Source organism: Suricata suricatta, chromosome 7, assembly GCF_006229205.1.
Source record: "Suricata suricatta isolate VVHF042 chromosome 7, meerkat_22Aug2017_6uvM2_HiC, whole genome shotgun sequence".
Classification (NCBI taxonomy): domain Eukaryota; kingdom Metazoa; phylum Chordata; class Mammalia; order Carnivora; family Herpestidae; genus Suricata; species Suricata suricatta.
The window spans coordinates 1,781,821-1,804,687 of NC_043706.1; the positions used below are offsets into that span (position 1 = coordinate 1,781,821).

At 45.9% G+C, this 22,867-nt stretch overlaps 2 protein-coding genes and 1 pseudogene across 2 annotated transcripts in view; all 3 read right to left on the reverse strand.

The window, feature by feature from the left end:
- Nucleotides 1-1,084: 1,084 nt before the first annotated feature.
- The window catches only part of ZSCAN26 (zinc finger and SCAN domain containing 26), a 34,874-nt gene continuing 13,091 nt past the window's right edge, over nucleotides 1,085-22,867 (reverse strand). The window contains exons 4-6 of the mRNA XM_029945322.1: nucleotides 6,186-6,665; nucleotides 5,792-5,879; nucleotides 1,085-3,002 (exon numbers count right to left, since the gene is read on the reverse strand). Coding sequence (XP_029801182.1) covers nucleotides 2,092-3,002; nucleotides 5,792-5,879; nucleotides 6,186-6,605 — 1,419 coding nt within the window. The 5' untranslated portion in view covers nucleotides 6,606-6,665 and the 3' untranslated portion in view covers nucleotides 1,085-2,091. The remainder of the gene's footprint in view (nucleotides 3,003-5,791; nucleotides 5,880-6,185; nucleotides 6,666-22,867) is intronic.
- Nucleotides 16,113-17,863, reverse strand: NKAPL (NFKB activating protein like). Its single transcript, XM_029944919.1, is given in 6 exon segments — nucleotides 16,113-16,390; nucleotides 16,392-16,925; nucleotides 16,927-17,302; nucleotides 17,305-17,432; nucleotides 17,434-17,633; nucleotides 17,813-17,863. Coding segments are annotated over 6 exon segments (1,392 nt in total). The 3' UTR covers nucleotides 16,113-16,287.
- On the reverse strand, nucleotides 19,027-19,524 carry LOC115296846 (annotated as a pseudogene).

Genomic DNA, 22,867 nt, shown 5'->3' on the forward strand with positions numbered 1-22,867 from the left:
CTCAAAATAAACTTAAAAAAAGTATAAAAATAAAACTGAGCAGACACTATCAATACTGACTAATCACAAATAGTTTGAATGTGCACACACACACACACAATAGTGATTATTTTCAACAGGTGAAAATTCGGGTGATTTATTTTTCCCTTTCCTATTTTTTCATGCTAGTTTTATAACAGCACACTGATTAATAACTTTATCAGTTTTTTAAGCCAGAAAGTGAGCAGGCAATGAAGACACACGAGGACTTCCCATTCCACTACTGTGTATATATCACAGGATACTATCCCAACAGGAATGCTGATCAGTAGAAGCTACTTTGTAACACAGCTCATACTTTCTTGGTTCCTGCTCTAATAGACTTCCGACTTTGCTTCAAGAATGTCTAAGATGTGCCGCATTGCAAGCAAAACCTTCATCAATATACATTATAACACTTGTCCTTTGTTCAATGTTTCTGTAATTTTTAATTTTTAAATTTTTCAGTTTTTAAATGTTTATTTTTGAGAGAGCACATGTGAGTCACGGAAGGGCAGAGAGCAGGACAGAGGATACCAAACAGGCTCCATGTTGATAGCAGAGAGCCCAATGTGGGGCTTGAACCCATGAATCGTAAGACCATGACCTCAGCTGAAGTCGGACACTTAACTGACAGAGCTATCCAAGCGCCCCATGTTTCTGTAATTTTCAGGAATAAATGAGGAAAGTGTGTTATTAAAATATATCTGTACTGGGGCACCTGGGTGGCTCAGTCAGATGAGCATCCGACTCTTGATCTCAGCTCAGGTCATGATCCCACGGTCATGGGATCAAGCCCCCAGTCCAGCTCCACGCCCAGTATGAGATTGTCTCTCTTCCTCTGCCTCTCTCCTCAGCTCACTCGCTAAAACAAATTTGAAAAATAAATAAAAAAAATTTTATCTATCTGTATCCAACATTCGAGTCCACGCGGTTATGGGTATGCCCCTCGGGTACTGATGAGAACACCATTTTCCCCAGGACTGTGAGAGGAACGAGCTCATGTCAGGGGCCAGTGAGTTTAGAACATTTACAATGCACGTACTATAGAATCGCCACAGAGAACTCGGAAACAAATTTCCCAGATATTTAATGGTAGATCATTCTTCATACTTTGGATCTTGTTATTGTCACTGCTTTTTCATGGGAAAAATGACAGCATTCTCTCTTTTTTCCTTCTTTAACTGAACAAACAGACTTACACCAGGACATGGAGCTGCTATTCTTATCGTTACCGAGACATTTTGGTATTCATGGTATAAAGATCATGATCTCCTCCCAGACTTTACTGTTTGACTTCCAAAGAATTCCAGAACAAGCAACATGTAAAAACTGCATTATCAGTATTAAAGAAAACCAGTCTAACTTCCTCCCCCATTTACTAGAACGGCGTCTACGGAAGACCCACCATCCTGATGCTGGAGTTTGTATCAAGTAAGACAGTTACCACCCGGACTCACTCAGCACTGTTCGCTCACATGACTTATGAAATCTCTTCCATAGTTTAACCTGGGTTTCTAACCTGAATCAGTGAAGTACTGTGGCCAGAATGGGGGTGGGAAACGGTAAGATCATCTTTTCATTCCAAAATGCTTCTGCAGATGGTGGAGAGGGGTAGGGGGCAGTTGGGGATGGTTAGGAAAACCAGAGGAAATGTCCACCATTAAACCTGCACATTAAGACACCTTTGAGGGTGGTATATTTCCTAATGTCATTAGTTACGTTTTTATAAGAGCTGCAGCCTGCTCTTGTTCTGGTTAAGCCTGTAAATCTGTGGGCATTTGACTTGCTGACCTCAAAGCCCTAACTCAGTCATGAGGCTTTCTACTACCTGGAGATGCACAATCAAGCATTTATCATGTTAAAGGCCCAGAGAAGTCCTGCAGTAAAGAATGCACAGTACCATCTAGGGCCAGATCACTGTGTCCAAGGCTGAGCAAAAGTGGATGTGCACAGCCTCCTGCATGCCTCCCTCCCGCAGGAGCTCTATGAATTAGCTGCAGCGACTGTCCCTGAAATGCTGTTTGCTTGTCAGCATCCTGCCTGTGATGTTCCCGCAGAGAGCACACCCCATCAAGCCACACTGTCTTTGTGGTGATATCTCTGATGCTGAAAAAGCCCCGACCGCTGTCTGAAGGCTTCTCCGCATTCATTACACTCATATGGTTTTTCTTCATTGTGGATGCGCACGTGCTGAGCCAGGTGGGAGTTGAGACGGAAGGCTTTCTGGCATATGTCACACTTGAAGGGCTTCTCTGTGGTGTGAATCCTGTGATGTCGGATGAGGTCTGAGGCCAGACTGAAGGCTTTCCCACACTCGTTGCAGTGATGGCTTCCGGAGCGGCCGTGGGTCCGCTGGTTGTGGGTGAGGAGCAGGGCCGGGCTGAAGGTTCTTCCGCACTCCCTGCACTCACAGGGCTCCTCCCGACTGTGGACTCTCCGGTGCCGGTTGAGGTGGGAGCTGCGCCGGAAGGTCTTCCCGCAGTGAATGCACAGGAAAGGCTTCTCGCCCGTGTGGATGCGCAGGTGTTCCGAGAGGCCTGCGTTCTGGCCGAAGACCTTCCCGCACTCCTTGCACGGGTAAGGCTTCTCCCCGAGGTGGATCTTCTGGTGTCTGACAAGGTGTGAAACCCTGTGAAAGGCCTTCCGGCACTCGGGACCCCGATGACGTCTCTCTCTGGGGCGGGTTTCCTGCCGTCCAAGGAGGCCAGTTCCGGGACACGCCGCGGACTCACAGAGCCCTCCCAGCGTGCGTGCGCCCTCGGGTGTGGCCAGGTCGGAGAGCCGGGGAGCGCCCGCCCCGCACGCTGAGCACGCTGAGCACCCGTCCTCGGGCTTCCCCCTGGACGTCACCTGCTGCCTTCCCAGGGGGCAGTCCTCACAGCGAGGCTCTCTGGGCTCAGATGCCTTCCCGGAAGACCCCACTCCTCCGCAAGAGTCTGTCTCTGCAACCATGTCCCCGTTCTCAATCCTGGCCTCCTCTCCTGAAACGTGAAACACACACCACCAGTTACTTGGTTTTCGATGCTTAGAGACGGAAACCTACATTTAGGAGGAACAAATTTACATCAAGCCGTGTGTCCTGGTGGAAATGCTGTGGTTGCGTGTGTTTGCACAGAACACATGGGCAACGGCACGCAAAGAGCTGTTATCGGTGGCCGCTCAGGGGAAGATGGGGATTGTGGCAGGAGGCGGCTTCTCATTGGTTTGAACTTTACACGTGATAGACACAGCACACAGTTAGTAAACAAGGAAACAGTCCTAAAAGGCCTGGCTATTCATGCGTTAAAATGGTTTGTCAGCTGGAGTATAAAAAAGTGAGGTGAGGGGACCTGAGTGACTCAGTAGGTTGAGCATCAGACTATAGCTTAGGTCATGGTCTTGCAGTTCATGAGTCTGAGCCCCACGTTGGGTTCTGTGCTGACAGCCGGGAGCCTGGAGCTGCTTCAGATTCTGTGTCTCCCTCTCTCTCCGCCCCTCCCCTGCTCACGCTCTGTGTGTGCCTCTCTCTCTCTCTCTCTCAAAAATAAACATTTAAAAAAATGTTCTTTTGAAAGTGAGGTCAACCAAGGGCCTTGGGGCCAATAAGGGAGAGCACGGGATATGAGGAGATATGGACAGTATGTCCACGGTATCACTGCTTAGCCGTGTCATCTCAGAAAGGTACTTTAAGCCTCTGGGCTCAGCATCCTCCCCAGTGAATGGGAACCACTGCACTACAAGCCTTGTGGGCGACCTGACGCTCACAACGGTGTCCTGGACTCTCCGGATCTCCTCGGACAGCCACAGCCGCCTTCCTGTGAGGGTCAACGAGACTGGGGGGCCTCGGTGCTGGGACAGTTAGCTCATGTTTCTGGTACGTGAAAGCCCATAAGCAACGCCTGCCGGTAACGCCTGAGCGCAGACGCGCAGGCACGGGTGGCGAGCAGGACGAAGCGTGAACAAGGACGCAGAGCTGGAACGACAGAGAAGGCAGCAGGCATCCTAAGCAGCACTAATAACCAGCCAATGGGAGGTCATCTGTGTGGCTGAAAGAAAGACGGCAGGTCACCTGCAAGGTGAGCGCACGCGAGGGTCCGCATAACGTGGACGACTGGTAAGGAGACACCACAGACCGCGGGGAAGGAAGGCTCAGCGTGACGAGGCACTTTGTGTGTGCCGGCCCTTTGCAGGAGTGAGGCCGTCCACAGCGGAGGGACGGGGGACAGGAAAACAAGCGTGGTCCTTCATCCACAATGATGTAATGACATGAACACTAAAAGAGGTGTCGGCCTCGAAACCAAAAAACGACTTGAACTTTGTAAAACAGCATTTTCAACAGACCCAAAGAACAAGGAACAGTGTCAAGGATCTAGTGTGACTGCATTCACTTGTCGTGTCTAAAACACATGCCCATCGTGAATGACAGGGCCTAAATTCATTTCCGTGAGGCTGGTCACAAAAGGCAGGCCCCTCTCTTTCAGCTGCTCTGCTCAGCAAGCTTCCGTTAGGGGGAGCTCTGAACAGAGTCAGATATTGAACAAGGGAATTGGATAGAAGGTAAAGGAAGGTTTAGAATCACAATCAGCCACTCATCAAACATTTACTGAGGGTCTGTTTGATGCGAGAGGCCATAGCAGACTCAGGAAACAAAACAGAGCCCAGCCCTTTTCCAGCAGAGGAAAACAATACGACAGGGTCAAATGGGAGAAATCTGGGCGCTCTAGGGGCACAGGTCTTTTTCCATAGAAAAGTCACCCAGATCTGGAGGACTTCGGGAAGGCTGAGGAAGGGATGCGAAAGTCCCTGAAGGATGAGGGCAAATTTCAGAAAGGGAGGACAAAGGCCTGCAGACCGAAGGAATGTGGCAGGAGAGGCTCAGAGGGGAGGAACAGCAGGAGCAAGTGGGAAACAGCATGCAGCTCAGCGTGAAGGGGCCCGCGCTTCGACGGGCCACGGGGGGACGGGCCATCCTGATTCAGCCAGACCAAGGGGATCTGTGATGTGATGGGCCGCGGGGGGCAGACAGGGGTCTCCCAGGACACGGAACTGTCAGTGCTGAAAGTCTCAAGCAAACTGGTAACGTCGAGCTCATGGACACGAGGCCGAGAAGCCAGCAGACATAACTGCCAGGGCAGCCTTGGGCACTGCCTGCTGGCAGTTACTGCAGAGGGCAGGTTTGGTCCTCGTTTGATTTCTTCCTTTTGCTCGTGGAATTGTTCAAACATTAGGGGCAGGAGGGAAAGATCTCGGCGAAGCACTGAGACGACACTCCAGTAACGAGAAGTAGGATCATAAGGCTGGAGCGGCACGGGGCCGGGGACGTAAGCGACAGAAACAAGAAGGAGGGATTTCAGTGACAAAGACAATACAGTACAGTAAAAACTGACCTAAGAGACATTCAGAGATCAAAGTAATAATCCTACAGTATTTGAAGGAGAACAGAAAACATGAGCAATGGAGCACGTGGCTGGGTGAGAAACCCGCCATACTTTCTTCACTCACCCCTGTGGTGACGGGGGGAAGGGGAAGCAGAAGGGCAGGGCAGGACAAGCCCTTGGTTTCCGGCTGAGCGCAAACACCATGGAGAGGATGGGGGCGAGGAGGGGACACGAGTACTCCAGTCCTAACTGTGGCAATGACTGTATCACGGACTGTCTTCCCTTCTGTGGAGACTCCCGGGCCGAGTGAACTCTGCCACACGCACACCGTCCAAGACAAACACAAAAATGGGGCCTCTGCGGGGACACCGATGCCCGCCTCTCGGCCGACCCGAGATGCAGCTGCTTCTTACCCTGGTCTTCTTCAGGCTCCGGAACTTCGCACTTGGGCCACGCCACTGCCCCCGCCAGCATCTTCTGTTCCTCTGCCTGGCCTGGGTCCTAGGGACATGCAGGGACAGTTAGGGACCTGTGGGCTGAGGAGGAAAGTGCTGTTCAGAGAAGCACTCCCGTGTGAGAAGAGGAAGGAGAAAGCCTGGGGGACAAGAAGCTGGGGAAGCAGCCCGGCCAGTCCCTCCCAGGGACTGCAGGTGACACCGCGGGACCAGCTCCACGCAGGCGGACTGGAATGAACGCGAACCCCAAACGGGAGCTCAGCAGATCCCCCCGGTGCCCAGCTCATGCCCTTGCCTCTGACCCCAGCTCTCGATTTCTGGTTTCCTGCAAGAGGGCACATCTGGTCCTCACCGCCTGCTGTCCTGCGTCTCCGAGCTCAGGCCGCAGATCCTCCAGCGCGGCCACCGCCTGCTCCCCGCTCTCCGGGTGCTGCTCCCGCACCCGGGCCTGGAGCTCCGCGGGCAGGATGGTCAGGAACTGCTCCAGCACCAGCAGCTCCAGGATCTGCTCCTTGGTGCGTGTTTCCGGGCTCAGCCACTGGCGGCACAGCTCCCGGAGCCGGTGCAGTGCCTCGCAGGGCCCTGTGGTCTCTTCATAGCGCAACTGCCTGAACTGTTTGCACAACGGCTCCTGTCCCAGGCCTGTGCCCTCCCTCCGCAGCTGGGCTCCCCGTCCCCCAGTAGAGTGGGGGTCCCCCTGCACGGCCCGAAGCACCTCCTTCTTCAGATTCAGAGGAGCCGGGGAAGGGGCGCTGAGCCGAGCAGTCGCCATCCGCAGTGGCAGTGGGCTTGCTCTCTCTGCTTCAGAAAACTTCCTTTTCACTGTCTCCTCCTGAAAATGTAAAAACAATAATCACAGAGACAGTAACACTAGTAGGAACAATAACAACAACAGCAATATGCCTTTGTAGGGCTTATACATTTGCAATAATCATTATCAAACTTTTTTTCCCTCTGAAACGACCATTTCTAAAAATGGAACACACATACAAAATGAGAAAACTCTGTTCTACAGAAGATTGCCCACTGACAGAGCAGGAATAACACATTTGAAAAACCACCATATTGCAGCTTGATGAAGTAACCAATTGAATCAAGGAACACAAATGGGCAAAGGCACTGGAGAAAAGGACATTCTTACAGTCTCTAACTGGGTATTAATTACAAAGGGGGGAAATGGAGATATCTGGCAGCCACAAAATTAATCCAATGATCAAGCCTGCCAACACCAACAGTGAGACAGCTACTAACATTCTGCCTTATCACTTATGCAGCATTTTCATTAAATATTTAACATGAATCTAATAATGAGGAGACTTTCAGATAAATCCCAAATGCAGCTCATCTATAATACACACAGACTCCTCAAAACAGTCAACTTCACAAAAACGAAAAGCATTGTACTGGATGAAACAGACATTTAAATGAATTGTGGAAAATGGCTCCTGGGATTAAAAAGAGCTATAAAACCCAGGTAGGCTCCACATACGGCTGGCTGTTACATAGTCCTGGATACATACATACATACATACGTGTTGTTTTCCTTTGGTCAAACAATGGACTTAATATACAGAAAGTCAAATCCAGAGCACCCGGGTGGCTCAGTCCCTTAAGCGTCATGATTCCCCAGTCTGAGGGTTCAAGCCCCGCATCAGGCTCTGTGCTGACAGCTGGGAGCCTGGAGCCTGCTTCAGATTCTGTGACCCCCCCCCCCCCCTGCCTTCCCCAGCTGGCACTCGGTCTCTCTCTCAACAAAAGAAAACAAAAAAACAAAAAAAATTTTTAATTTTCTTTTGATCTAGTGAACTTTTAGTTCTTCAGACTTTCAATGCTCTCTTGTTTCTGGGTCCTTCCATGTCTTACTCCTTCCTGGAACACTCCTCAACCGTCCAGTTCTTTCTCTTACCCGCCCCCGCACACCCTTCATGTCTCAGCATAATGAACAGGCGAGCCAGCACAACTGCCGTGTGTACTTTACAAAAGTTATGCATTTAATCCTCACACAACTGCCTCAAGCCAGAGTGTGAACTTCATTGTACAAAGGTACCAGGACACGGAGAGCTAAATAACTGACACAAGGTCCCAAAGCTCAAGCTCAGATCTTTCCTGCAGGAGCTCTTGCAGGTGCGGGCCAAACCCTCGGACAGATCGCGGCCTTCCCTCTTTCTCACAACGCACATCTGCTCCAACAGCAGAGCCTGCTGGCTCCACCTTCCAGGTACGTCAGTAATCTGGCCACTACTGGCCACTACTAACTACTATTCTGGTTCAAGAGCCCCTAACGTCTCATCTCTTCGTGAGTTCCCAGATGCCCCCAACCCCTCCACCCTACCCTCCACCCTCCGCCCCGTTCACGGTGGCCTGGCTACTCCTCCAGTGCGTCAAGCCGGCGGTTCCCTCTGCCTGAAAGCTCGTCCCCCAAAGGCCACTTCGGTCTCACCATGTCCTTCAGGTTCTGCTCAAGTACCAGCCTCCGAGGCTTACCTCAACGCGGATTTAATACTGCGCTCAGGGGATGACACCTGGGCAGCCTACGCTGTTGGGCGAACACCTCCCGCCCGTCCCCTCGGTCGCCGAGCGCTTCCCTGCACCCGTGGCCCCACTGCCCACCCCGCCTCCGCCGCGATGGCTCCCCAGGTCGAGCATCCAACAGCCGATGCGCAGGCGCAGCCGCGCTCGCTCCGGCACCTTCTGCGTAACGCCCGGAGCGCCAGCACGCACTCCCCAGCGAGACGTCGCTTCCGCTCTAGGCACCGGAGGACCGCAGCTCGATGGTGTCCAGCCCCGCCCACCCTTCCATGGCTTGCAGGCGTTTCTCGTTTTTTAAGCCGGACTTTTTCTTAAATAAAAGCAGGCCATCCAGTTTAGTGTTACCGCGGAGGGCGTTTCCGTTTTGCTACTTCACAAATTAAGCACGGCCACGTGCTTTTCCACTTCTCCCCAATTTAAACAGTCGTCAAGCACAATGGCAAAACTGAATGTCAACGCACTGGGTTATTCCCCCCTTTTTCAGAGTATCAAAGATCTGAAGATTAAATTGAACAATGAAAATATATTTAGACTGGACTATTTAAGGTAATGAAATTTAAGTCTATTACTGTAAAAGTATAATCAACAATACTTTGCAATGAATGTACGCTTCAGGGGGAAAAGCATTAGATATCACTTTACCAAAAATATTCTACAGAAGAAAATAGAAATATTCCCTCTTGTTCATCTAACCAAAAACTGTACTTAGAGTCTTTGAATGAGGTAAATCCTTTTTAAAAATCTAAACAAATGTCTGTTTAATTAGTTAATAGTTTTGAAAAATCCTTAAATATACTAATCACTGTTTTGTGGTTTATTCAGGGTCTTCACTGAAGTTATCAGAAGAAAAGAAAAAAACACGTTACATTGTGACAAGGAGAGTTACCCTTTCCTCCTTGGGTGCCAGAAACTTGGAAGTATCTTTTAAAGTAGCAATGAAGTATATTCACTTTAAAACTTCCTTAGGCAAACAGATCCAAATATTTTACTAGATTAGAACTTAACATTTTTTATTGAACAGAAAACTCATGTCTGATTTTCTTTCTAAAGAAAAGCTTATATATTTTTTCAAAAATTATATAAGGGATAAATATAAAATTTAATTTAAAAAGGAAGTAAATAGGATTGCCTGGTTGGCTGAGTCAGTTGAGAGCCCGGCTCGTGACTTCAGCTCAGACCATGATCTCATGGTTCGTAGGATAAAGTCCAAAGTCAGGCTGGCTCTGCGCTGACAGCATGGAGCCTGCTTATGATTCGCTCCCTCTCTCTGTCTCTCCCCCTACTCATATTCTCTCAATTAACTAATTAATTAATTTTTTAAAGGGAACTAAAGATCTGAATTCATTTACTCCCTACGATGGCTAACTTCTGAAATGTTCAGATTATTGGCATTGTACTGGATATCCCATGAAAATCAAAATCGGTAATGCAGCTTAACAAAGCAGTAGTTTTACAAAATTCAAGATGTGCGTCTTTAGTTTAAGTTGTATCTTTTGGAAGGGGTAGATGTAGATGAGAATAAATAAAAATGCTACTTTTACTAGGATAGTCTACATGTTGCTAATAAAAGTCAATTTTCAAATTTGAGATTTTCATTTTCCAGGATTATCCTTATTGTTGTAAACAAAATGGTGGTCTGTATGTTTTCATCAGGTCCATTCTTAAGATCTTCAAAGTAATAGATTCCTTTTCTATATTTTCAGTAGAGGCACTATTGCACTACAAGCCATGCCACCATGCTGGAGCAGAAGATTAGCAGTTATCTTTTTTGTGATGATGCTTTCTGCACTTCTATCTGCACCCGCCCATATGGCAAGACATTCTGAAATTTTTAAAGTTTATTTATTTATTTTGAGAGAGGGATAATGCGAGCAGCAGAAGGGCAGAAAGAGAGGAGAGGAGAATCCCAAGCAGGCTCTGTGCTGTCAGCACGGAGCCTGATGCAGGGCTTGCTAAAATCAAGTCAGATGTTTAACTGACTGAGCCACCGAGATGCCCCATCATTGCTCTGAATTTTAAATAGAAAATTATGTGACCAGTGACTATTGCAAACAACCAAAAACCTATAAATGAGTCCAATAAATTTAACTCATAGTTTAATATTAGGAAATCTATAATTGTTTTCAATGTGTGTTTAGGTGGGGGAGTGGAGGTAGGAGGAGGAGGAAGGGCAGAGAGTGAGGGAGACAGAGGAATCAAAGGCGGCTCCGCACTGACAGCTAAGAACCTGACACAGGGTTTGAAGCCACAAACCTCGAGATCATGACCTGTGCCAAAGTTGGACCCTTAACAGACTGAGCCACCCGGGCACATGGAAATCTATAACGTTAAACCATTTTATTAATAAGCAAATAAAGAAAAATCCTATGATCTCCACAAATGCTAATAAGTCATTTAATCAAATTCAACATGCATTTGTGATTAAAAGGGAAACTCCTAATAAAATAGGGATAGATGAATACTACCTTTATATGCCAAAACTATATACATCTCAAAAAATAAAAAGCCCTCCCTCAAGACTGACTGTAAAATCTTACAAGGATTCTTATAAAAATCTCCCTGAATTTGTGAAGAATAAAAATACATCGATTTGCCAAATTAATAATTTCTTCCTCATCTGCTTATAGCTATAGGTAGAAAATATCTTCTTTTGTGCTAAAGAAGGAGGAGAAGGTGAAGAAAAAGAGAAAGCCTACTATGAAATCCCCATTGGAACCCTCTATAACAGTGGAGGAGTTTTTATATATTGTGAAATACTATTTTACATAATCCCCAAAGTCATTAAATAATGGCTTATGGGAAAATTAATGGTTTCTCACACAATTTATCAATTGCAATTACACATCAGAGCCACTCTAATTTGCTTTCTTGGGCTGTTTCTCATTACTGAATAAAACTCCGTGTAGGGGGCGCCTGGGTGGCTCAGTCAGTTGAGCACCTGATTCTAGATTTTGGCTCAGGTCATGATTTCAGGATCATGAGATTGATTCCCAAGTCCGGCTTCATGCTGAGCTGGAGCCTGCTTCTCTCTCTCCCTCCCTCTGCCCCCTCTCCCCTACATACTCTCTCTCTCTAAAATTAAAAAATTTTTTAAAACCTTCAGTGTAATTCTGGTGGTTAATTCAAGCTCTTTGATCTGTTCAACTTTCTACTTGAGTAGAACTTAATAAACCATGATTCTGGTGGTTTTTGAAACCTTATATGACACAAAATTTTTGTCTTCTGTTTTCCTTCTGTTCCACAACACATAAGCATGTACTCTGGGCAAAACTCCTTAAAAGGAAAAAGAAAGTTCTAACGCCTTTTATTAGTTCCCATGAGGCATGATTTGTAATCAAATTGCAGATCTCAACGTCTTGTTTTAAGGGAGATACACTCGCAGGACCCTAATAACAACACTAGCCCGCAAGTCAGTCCTACTGACAGCACGGAAGGCTGTCACGGGAACTCTGCTGTGGGCCCTGCACTCTGCTGCATAGTGTGCATTTTATCATTGTGGCGAAGCCCACCAGCCCTGCTTTGCCTTCTTAGAAGCTACATCTCCTCAGCTGCATCTTTCTCCCAAGTGAAAAAGGCAAAGATATTTAATTGGCTAGTATTAGGGAATCTTTAGGCCTTAAAAATCAATATGTTCAAGTGTTTCCCAGAAAAGCTATCAGAAAGAAAATAAGAGGGGAATATTTCCAAGGCATGTGACAGAGAGCTAATTTATCATTTGAACAACTTTTATGATCAATAAGAACACTCATAGGTCTAACAGGAGAAACCTAACAGAGGACCATAAGGAGGGGAAGGGGGAAAGAGAGTTGGGGAGAGAGAGGGGGACACAAACTATGAGAGACTATTGAATACTGAAAACGAACCTTGGACTGGAGGGGGAGGGGGAGGGGAGGGGGGAAGGGGGTGATGGTCATGGAGGGGCACTTGTGGGGAGAGGCACTGGGTGTTATATGAAAACCAATTTGACAGTAAACTACTATAAAAAAATAAACATTAAAAATTTAAAAAAGACCAACAACCCAATAGGAAAATGGACAAAACTTATGTGAATAGTTCACACACACACACCCCCAAAATTAAAAATGATTCACATATATATAATTTATATATATAAAGATGTTCAATTTTGCTCTTAAGTGAACATAAAAAATGAAATGCCATCTTTCACCCGTCAGATTGGCAAAGATCAAAAGGTTTAGAAGTATGACATTGTTGGTGATGTGTTGGGGCCCAGTAAGCCAAAAAACCTCCCGCAGAGCAACCGTTGATGGCACTGCCTCCGGGACACAGAAGAGTGACAGTTGACGGCCAGGCCTCCGGGACACAGGAGAATCTATATCAGTGACCGTTGATGGCCAGGCCTCCGGGGCGCAGGAGGTTGTATATAAGTGACCGTTGGTGGCTATCCTCTGGGGCACAGGAGAAAAAATCTGGGAAGTTGTGGAACAAGTCGAAAGACTGTGAAGCAACAGTTGGCCTCCTGGGCCGCATATGTGGCTTCTATTTAACCTGTCTATGATTTTTCTTGTTGCTTTACAAAAGCAAAAAGGCATATACCTTTAAGTTTTGAATCAACTTGGATCGGTTAGTGGCACCAGCTTTCCCTTACATTATTTCTGTTCCCAGCTCATTGCCTGCTGTTGGGGCAAACACAATCCTCTGTCTAAAATTTACCCCTTGAATGATAAGCGTCTTGCCCAGACATAACTGCTAAAGGGCCTTGAAGAAAAGAAGATTCTTTGAGAGACAGACTCCCTCATTCCTGTTTTTTTACTTCTGTTCTCACGGCTGTTCTCTCTTCTGTGATAAAAAATGATCCTTCCCAGAGCATGTTTTTACTTTTTCAAGGACCATAAACTATGTAATCATTAAAGAAAAAAAATGTGTAATCCCCTATGGCATAAAAGACCCTGACTTTCTTAGTAAAGTGTGGCTTTACCACCATTCATGTTGTCTGTCTTCTTTCTTTCCTATAGATAGTTCGCCGACACCAACCACCTACTCAGGGACCGTTCGACTGGGGGTACGTGGGCTGGTCCCCCATCCTCCGGAGTGATGTAGGTGTGAAAACTGGTACATCTTATTTGGAATGCAATGTTGCAATGCCTATTAAAATGTAAAAACACATAGAACTTACATGTGACATTCTTACACTTTTTCTGAACAGCCTTTCAAAAATGTCCCCCAATTATGGTCTCTAGTCCTTTATTTTCTTCACAACATGCTGCAATTAATACATATTTTTCTATTAGTTTTTTAAAGGTCTGTCTCCCCCAGTAGAATGTAAAATTCTGTGATGGCAAAGATCAAACTTAACTTGCTCTCTGGTTTACACCCAAGCACCTGTCATAGTGCCTAGCATATAAAAAGCACCTAATAGGGGCACCTGCATGACTCAGTTGGTTAGGCTTCTGATTCTTGGTTTTGGCTCAGGTCACAATCTCACACTTCATGAGTTCAAGTCTTGCATTGAGCTCTGCACTGACAGCACAGAGCCTGCATGGGATTCTCTTTATGCCCCTCCCTAGTGCTCTCTCTCAAAAGAAATAACTTTAAAAAAAAAACCCACTATACACATTTTAAAAAAGAAAAGCACCTAGTAAATATTTGCCTTTTGATCCAAGAACTCTACTTCTAGGTGGCCATTTTTAGATTACCCAACGGATTCTTTTTGACCCAATAATTCTACTGATGAGAATACAGCAGATAATACTCACTTATCCACAAAGATTTTTACCAAAGTACTGTGTAATTGCAAAATAGGAAACATCTTAAACATTCAATAAAATAAGGTCCTTTCATTCAATATAGTATGTTAAAGTCATTAATTAAAAATAAGGTAGATTTATACACACTGATTAAAACATCTCCAAGATACATTAAATGCAAAATGCAAGGTGTAAGTCCATGCATGTATTGTGGTATGGTTTGTTTCTAAAACTAAAAACATACATATGTAACACTGGTTGCTACCATTGTTGCCCAGTCCTCTTTGGGGAAATTCTCAAGGTAGTGTGGTCCAGCGCCAATTGTCGTCAAGTAGGATGAAAGTGCTTTTCTACACCACACTGCCCGTGAGATTCTAGAACCCCTTCACCTTCAGTTCTGTGGGGCTTAATAGGGTCTTGAGCCTTGAAAAGGGAGTTCACTCTTCTTCTTCTCTCCCTTCCCCTTTTCTCTCTCTCTCTCTCTCTCTCTCTCTCTCTCTCTCTCTCTCTCTCTCTCTCTCTCTCTCTCTTTTAAAGAGGTAGCACACAAGCCAGGGAGAGGGCCGAAAGAGAGGGAGAGAGAATACCAAGCTTAGCATGGAGCCTGACATGGGGCTTGATCCCTGGGATCATGACCTGATCTGAAATACAGAGGATGCTCCGCTAACTGAGCCACCCAGGTGCCCCGAAAGGCCCCCTTTTCAAATGAGATAGTTTGCCTAGTAATGAAATGAAGTTTTAAAATTCAGACAGATGTCACTGGATAAAAACAAAAGCTTTATGATAGATCATGAGTGGAGCTCTCTCTAAAGTCTTCTCCAGCACTAGTGCTGGTCAGGTTCTCAATGCCAACTCTGTTGCCCATGAGGTCCCTCCTGAGCTGATCTCCTTTGCATGAGCTCCACCAACTGCATTCCTCTTTCTACCTTCTCATTTCTTTCCTTCTCCTCTTAGTCTAAGGTGGCAGCTAATCTACTCTTTGGGAGATCCAAGCACCATTGACTCTCATCTTCTTTGTATCTATTTTGTGGATAAAATTATCTCCCCTCCAACCAGGTATTCCCTAAGAGTCAAAACCAAGCTTCAAGAAAATTTTGGCTTTCAGCACGTGTATTGGTTTTTAGAAATCATTCACAACTTATAGTTGGCATTTTTTGGTTGCCTACCTGCCTTCCAGTTCTTCCCCATGTATAGCCTATAAACGGACTATACCTACAGCTCAACAGTACCTTTGAGAGTGGACATGTGACCTAAGCTAATCCACTTAGGATGAATCTCAGGATTCCTGTTTGGAATGCCCAGACAGAAATGTTCTTTCTTCAGAGATGGACCAGGAAGTACATAATCAAATCCAGGACCTTTGGCAGCTCTTTTGTTACTTAAGGGAAACCAGCCTAAAGAGGAAAATGACCCACAGAGAAGAAAAAAAGTTAAAGTCCCATAAAGCCATATAGGACACCCATTCTCCTGCAGGACTTTTCAGTTTCATGAGCCAGTAAATCTCATTTATGTGTTAATACCAGCAATCAGATGTATACATTCAACTGAATCCTTTGTTCTTTCTGGGGTTCTTTTGGCCATCCTTGGGGGCAAATGTAGGGCTCCATCAGGTCCTGAGAGAGAGAGAGAGGGAGAGGGAGAGGAGCAGAGAGAGAGAGAGAGAGAGAGAGAGAGAGAGAGAGAGAGAGAGGACAGAGCAACAGGGAAAATAACCTTCAGGTTAATAGCTCCAACCTTTATTTTTCAGTATGCTTGCCTAAAGGTACCTGAATGGCTCAGTCGGTTGAGCATCTGACTTCAGCTCAAGTCATGATCTCACAGTTTGTGGGTTCGAGCCCTGCATCAGGCTCTGTGCTGACAGCTAGCTCAGAGCCTGGAGCCTGCTTCGGATTCTGTATCTCCCTCTCTCTCTGATCCTCCCATGCTTGTGCTGTCTCCCCTATCTCTCAAAAGTAAATAAAAGCATTAAAAATATGCTTACATATACACAGAACTTATGAACAAATAGACATAAAAAATAATTTTGGGGGGAGAATTAGAGACTTGGGGTAAAGAGCTTTTATTAACTACAACTGTAGTGTTTGAATATTTTTTCAACCATGTGCACTTATTAAGTAGAGATATCTCAGCAGCTTTTTCTTGAAGGACTTCCTAACATCACAGATTGAGTAGCACCATTAAGTCTTTTCATATTATTTTGGCCATGGAAAATTGTTGTTAGAAGTCCCGCTGTGCAACAGAAAGTCCTGACTTGTCATCTCTCCCTTTTGTCTTTCTGTACACCATCTCTCAGAAGCTGGCTAGAATCTTATTCTCTCTTTCGTCTCTCTTCCTGGTTCAAGGGTGCGAGAGCTCTCTTCTCGTCAGCACTGCAGATCTGGTTCTCCTTCCGCAGTCGCACAGCCTCCATTCTACGATGCCTGCTACCACTCATGACATAACCTGAGCGTTCAAATGCAGCAATCTCCTCACTTGTCAGCCCGATTTCACCTCTTCATGGGATTCGCTTTCCAGCTGTTACAAACTCAGCCATTGCTGCACCTTCACCTGGGAGCAGAGCATGGCCATAATTCAAAGGTTTCTCATCTTGAGAGGTGCGTGTTACAGGTGCCTCTGGACCTATTAGATCCGTGGTGTCTGCAATCTTTGATTGCTCAACCCAGATATCTTCTGGCAACACCCCTTCTGAATCTTTAAAGCTTGAGTCACTGGATTCTTTTTTAGTCTTTTTCTTCTTCTTGATTCTTTTTGTCCTGTGTTTCTTCTTCTTTTCCTTCTTCTTGGCTTTTTTGGCTCTCTTTTTATCATCAGAGCTAGAATTAGTGTCGGAGTCTGAATTACTATCACTATTATCAGTGTTTCCTATGTTTCCTTTTGGCCTTTTTCTTGCTTGCTTGCTTGCTTTTTGCACGTCTGGTATTCTCTTTTTCTTCGGAGCTGGAATCTGAACTGCTGGTCTCCTCCTGAGTCTTTACCTCTTCATCCTCCACTGGGGTGTGTTCATCAGAATCCGGCTCAGGACACTTTGGGGACAGCGCCCACACCTCAGGAGCTCCCAGCTCCCCAGCCCTTTCCCTCTCTTTCAACCTCCTCTGCCAATAGTTCTCGTCCTCCTCCTGCTCCTGCTCTCCGGCCCACTGCGGGTCGCCCGCATACTGGTGGTCGTGGTAGCGGCATCCACCACAGTCGACGGAAGAGGACGAGAACGCGTAGTTGCGGGCCCCGGCGCCAGTGTCCGAGCCTCAGGGCGGCCGGGCGGGCACGGGGCGCTGACGCCCGACACCCCCCGCGGAGGCCTGAGACACTCGCGGCCGCGGCAGTGAGAGCGGCCTCCCCACGGGGAGCGTCGGGCCTGTGCGGGACAAGCCGCGCCGCTGCCTCTGAGAGCCCGCGGCGTCCTCGGGATAGAGGGACCCGGCCACTGGGGCCGTGAGCCACGCTCCACCGGCGACCGAACCGCCAGCGCCGGACAGTTGCCACGGAGACTGAGGCGGGACGGGATTTCCCGCCCACGTAGAAGCGTCAGCAACGGTGCCCCCGCGGCTTCCGCTTCCGGCGGGTTGCTAGGCGAAGGCGCGGCGCGAGGGCTAGAGCGGAAGGCGCGCGCGCTGGAGGTTTCTCTTGGGCGGTTGGTGGAGAGCGGCCGCTCCTCTTGTGGTTCGGCCCGCGCCACCCGAGCCCCTGGGGACACAAACAGAGGAATTTGCGCCAGTGACCCTTCTACTGTTCAGACGTCTCCTACCTCGCTGGGGTATTCGCCTTTAGCCATCTTGATGACCCTTCGCGCCTCCATGCTCCCCTCGGCCCTCTTGATCGGCACCCCTTGGTGGGGGCCCCCTACTTCCCACGCTCCTTTTGTTGATACCTTAGAAAGGAACCTGTCCACCACTTTCTTAACGGAAGTACGTTTATTGACATCAAAACCCTACTTGTTCCTACGGAAGCAAGCACCAGACTTCTTTTAGAATCAAGTTTAAGCTCAGCCTCTGAGCCAAACGGAGTCCAGAGTCATGATTTTAATTTTTACTTGTTTATTTATTTATTTATTTATTTATTTATTTATTTATTTAAAAACTGACAGTAATATGTCTTTATTATGGATTAAGCAAGTGTAAGAAACAGCTATTTGTAATCTTTAAAACAATGCACTGAAAATAAGTTAATTTCAGAGTTTTATTGTATTGCACTAAGGGACCAGCAGGATGGGTATACAATGTTCTCTCTCATTCCGTTTTGAAAATCTAAAGTACTTGCAAATTCTTAAGAATACCTTTACCACCAGATTAGAACATTAAGCATAATAACCAATTTCTTAATGAGTAATGTCTTACAAATTAAAACACATTTAAAATAGCTTTAAATGCATTCTTCACAAGTAATTCAGCATATATTTTTTATATCATGTTCACTTATGCTTAAGAATTAGAGCAAGTATATTACTCTGATGGAAATAATGGGAAATCTCTCACTCATGCAATATACAGGGATAATATCAAGTTGAAGGGAAGAAAATCTCACTCTTCATATTTTGTAAATGCGTCCATATATAATATATACATGATAAATGAGAAAACCCATGAAGTTTCCCACAAGTCAGATACATATTTTCAGTTCATCAGAAGCATCTGATATCTACAGCTAATTTATCATTAGATGGCACTTCAATAAAACCAAAATGAGCCCTACAAGTTCCTATAAACAAAAGCTTCCACTGGACTAAGGATAGTCAATAATTAATACAATCATTCAAGGGATTATGGCTGTTCTTTAAGGAATGCAAGTTCAAACCTGTTAACACCAGAGGTAATCATTTTATATTAATTTATATGTAATTGCATTTAAATTCTTTATCCAAGTATAACATATGAAAAGTCTTTCCACAAGCAAAAATATGAAAACATTTAAAAAATAAGGGGTCATTTTTTAAAGTAACTAATCAGATTCCATAGGCTACTCTTGGAAACAGGATCTTCCTGGATAGAATCCCTTCATTTGGTGGCTTTCTGCATGCACTTACTGGACCAATTCTTCTGGGTGTTGTTCTAAGAGCTCACCAGAACATAGATCAAGCCATATAGGTAGTAAAAAAATGCTAGAAGATAAAAAGCCAATTTGCACCAGCCTTCTTTCTGACATTATGCTAAAATGTCTGCATTCATGATGGTTGTAGGATCATAGAGTCCTGGTCCACTCATCACTGGCCTACTCATATACCTCCAAATATGACATGCCAAGAGGGGCATATTGAGACCCAGCGTAAGCCACTCTGCTGCACAAAGAAACATGACACAGAAGTAGCATGGATGAGGTACTCTAGAAGTACAAGAGGATTCAGGGTATTACACTGGTCTATGGGATTCTTGTAATCAGTCTTCAGTTCATCAAATGCTATAATCAGAATGCGGAGAAGATGAGCGCCAGCATGTAACAGAAGGCCATGAACGTGAATGCCATGGCCGAGAAGGAGGAGCAGGCAGCAGCGACGGTGCCAGCGGAGAATGCATGATTTTAATTTTTAAAACTCACAGACGTTTCTACCCCTCTAATGCAGGGAAGCATCCAAACCAGTCTTATAGATGTCTCCTAATCTGGTTAATTTCTTCAGGATTTTTTGTGGTTGGGAACCAGTTTATGCACACACTTTGTTCATTGTCTAAAACAGCCAGCATGTCATGTAAGACCATTTTTCTCTTAGCTTAAAAGATATATAGGCATTACCGTCATAGTTGTCTGTAGTTAAATTGACCTGCTCAGTTATTTGACAGACTCTGAAAGTGAAAGGAAATCAGAATTTAGATCTAGTGCTTTCCTGATGCTAAAACTCTAAGCAGTGAAATCGGAAATTATATTGAATAGCATCAAATTAAAATTTTAGGTTATATTTATCAGCAAGATGAACAGTATGGAAGTCTGCAACTTGCAAACTCTCAACTCTCAAAACTTGAAATCAACATTCGCATTGCCTATAACTTCCTGTGCAGATAAACTAGGTATCTCCATGCCAGCATGAAGACATTGACCTTAACTTGCTTCACATATGAGATGACTCTGCAGGAGTAGGACTATATTAGGGAGAGGGCTTCCAAGCTAGCTGCTGATTCCTTCCTCCTGGCCGTCTATACGAAGTGCATACACTGGGCTCCTACCCTGGAGTATTACAGTGGCTACAAGACCTCTGATCTTCACATATTGATCAAGTGGTTGAACATCCAGCTGATTTTGTGTCCTTGCAATAAGCTCCAGGTCTTCTTTGAAGTCACCAGAATCTTTCCTGTGGATGTTTTGAAGCTGAAGGATATTTTGAACTACTGCTAATTCGGAGGCTGAGAATTTGCTCTGGCAGCAGCCACCAGGGCCACGCAGACATGTATATAGGCTATATTTATTCTGTCATTGGATTTAACTTTTGATCACTTTTCTCCATTTTTACTCTTTGTCTTCCCAAACTGATGTAAACATTTAAGTTTTTTAATGAAAGAAAATAAAGTATTATAATATTTAATTAGAAATTGGATAAAATTTTTGTTAAAATATAGAATTAGATACACTTTTTGGTAACAGGTCTTCTAATGGGAAGAATAAAAAAAATTTTAACATTTATTTTTGAGACACACAGAGAGACAGAACACAAGTGGGGAGACCAGAGACAAGAGACCCAAAATCCGAAGCAGGCTCTAGGCTCTGAGCTTTCAGCACAGAGCCCAATGTGGGACTCCAACTCACAACTGCGAGATCATAACCTGGGCAAAAGTGGGACGCTTCACCAACTGAGCCACGTAGGCGCCCCTCAATAATATCTTTAATATGGGATCAAAATCCAATCAAGATTCATGAAATCTATTTGATTGTGATTAGTTATTGGTCTGCTTGATCTAGAATAGTTTCTCTACCTACACTTCCATGCCCACTTTTTTAATATTACTTCACAAGATTTTGCTGAGTCCAGGGTGATTGTTTTGTAATATATCCGACAATTCGAATTTATCTGACAATTTCCTCATGATTAGATGTAGGGTATTTCTGTTTGGCAGATCACACAGGTGAAATATACTTCTTACGATATCTCAGCAGAAAGCATATAACATTAGTTTGCCACAATCTATACTTATTACTAAAAAAATCCCTAACAAGCAAGTTATATAGAACTCTGAGGTTAAGCTGGAACTAAACATCCTTCTGAATTACTTCACACTTACGGCCTTTACAAATATGTAGTGTCCTTTACTCACCAAGCAACAAAACAGCCATTCACTAAAAAGACACGACCCAATAGTACCCTCCAGATGCTCGCATTTGCACTTTCACACAGCACTCTGGTTTACATTTTACAGTGTTTTTACAAGAGTTATCTCAGTGGATATGCTTAAGATTACTGAAATTTATGTTGGGAAGAGGAAACAAACACTTGTAGAATGACTACAACCTATGTTTCTTACCCTGATAAAGGCAGGTACAAAGGGACTAAATGAAGAACTGCTGATCCCTGAACAACATGGGTTTGAACTGCAGGGGTCCACTGGTACACGGCTTTTTTAAGAGTTGACAGCAAAAGCCATAAGGCATTTACTTACAACTGTGCACCACAGTCTGGACGGGACTCCACGAAGGCGACTGAAGAGACGGTTGCGCCTGCTGCCCTCTGAATACCAGGGGCATGGGGTTGATCAGCTGCCAGACCCCACGACTGGGAAGGGCTGGAGGTTGCTGTGTGTGCCCACCAAGTAGTCATACCCAGGCCAGGAGACTAGCAGATGGGATAGAGTGAGGAATAAAAACTCAGGGAAGGTACCAGCAGGAAATTTATCCACTTAAAAATTTTCTACTAAACCTGCATTCTACTGAGTAGAAAGCAGACTCACTGATAACTCAGTCCAGCAAAATAACTGCTCTCAACTTCTGGTTTAAAATCTAGCGTCTTCTAGCTCAAAGGAATCTCAGGCTTCCTTCCATTTTAGGGTAGGTAGGCCTAGCTTATTACAGGTTAGCCATTATCCTAAGAACTTTACACTCAAAACCTCACCCACTGCCAGCATCCCTATCTACTACTACTATTCCCAGTTAAAAGAGTGGGAAAGTCAGGCACAGAGAGGTTATGTAATTAACCGCTGTCATCCAGCCAGGATTAGGAACCCAGGTAATTTGGCCTGAGAGTGTGTGGCATTCGCTGTGCTAGAGCTGGGAAGGAACAAGAAAAGAGCGAGCAGGAGAGAACAAGATCCGCCAGGCCAGGGACACATGAGTGGCTGGAATCAGGGAACAGGCTGCTCGAGAGGAGGCCATGGAAAATGGAAAGTGGTAACTGGAGGCGGCAGTTGGAGATCTCCAGTTGCTTTCCTAGGAAGGATTACAATGGCTCAGCGCGCGGTTCATGAACACAAGGTGTTACGTTAAGGAGGCAAGGAAGTGAGGGGAAACTCTGAGATTGGGAAGGACTTCCGGCCCGCGGACCTCGAAGGAGAGGGCGGAGCTAGCCAGGCGCAGGCGCAGCCGCTGCGCTCCCACCAGGCCCCGTGACGTAGGCGGCCCCAGGGGAAGGCGCCCCTGCCAGAGCTCTGAGGGCGCCCAGGGGCCTCGCGTTCTCAGGAACGTGAGACGTCAGCTTTAGCCAAGCTTACGTCAGAGCCCTCAGTCCTCTCCCGCGGCCCTGATGGCCGTGGCCCGGAAGCCGTAGGGTTAACTCGGCTGCCACCGAGACACGCGTCCTAGAGGGCCCAGGAAGTGGTGCGATCCGGCTCTCGGCGCTTGGCCCCGCCGCTCCCGCGCTGAGGGCCCCCGCGGGTCCCGGTCGGCCGTGTGG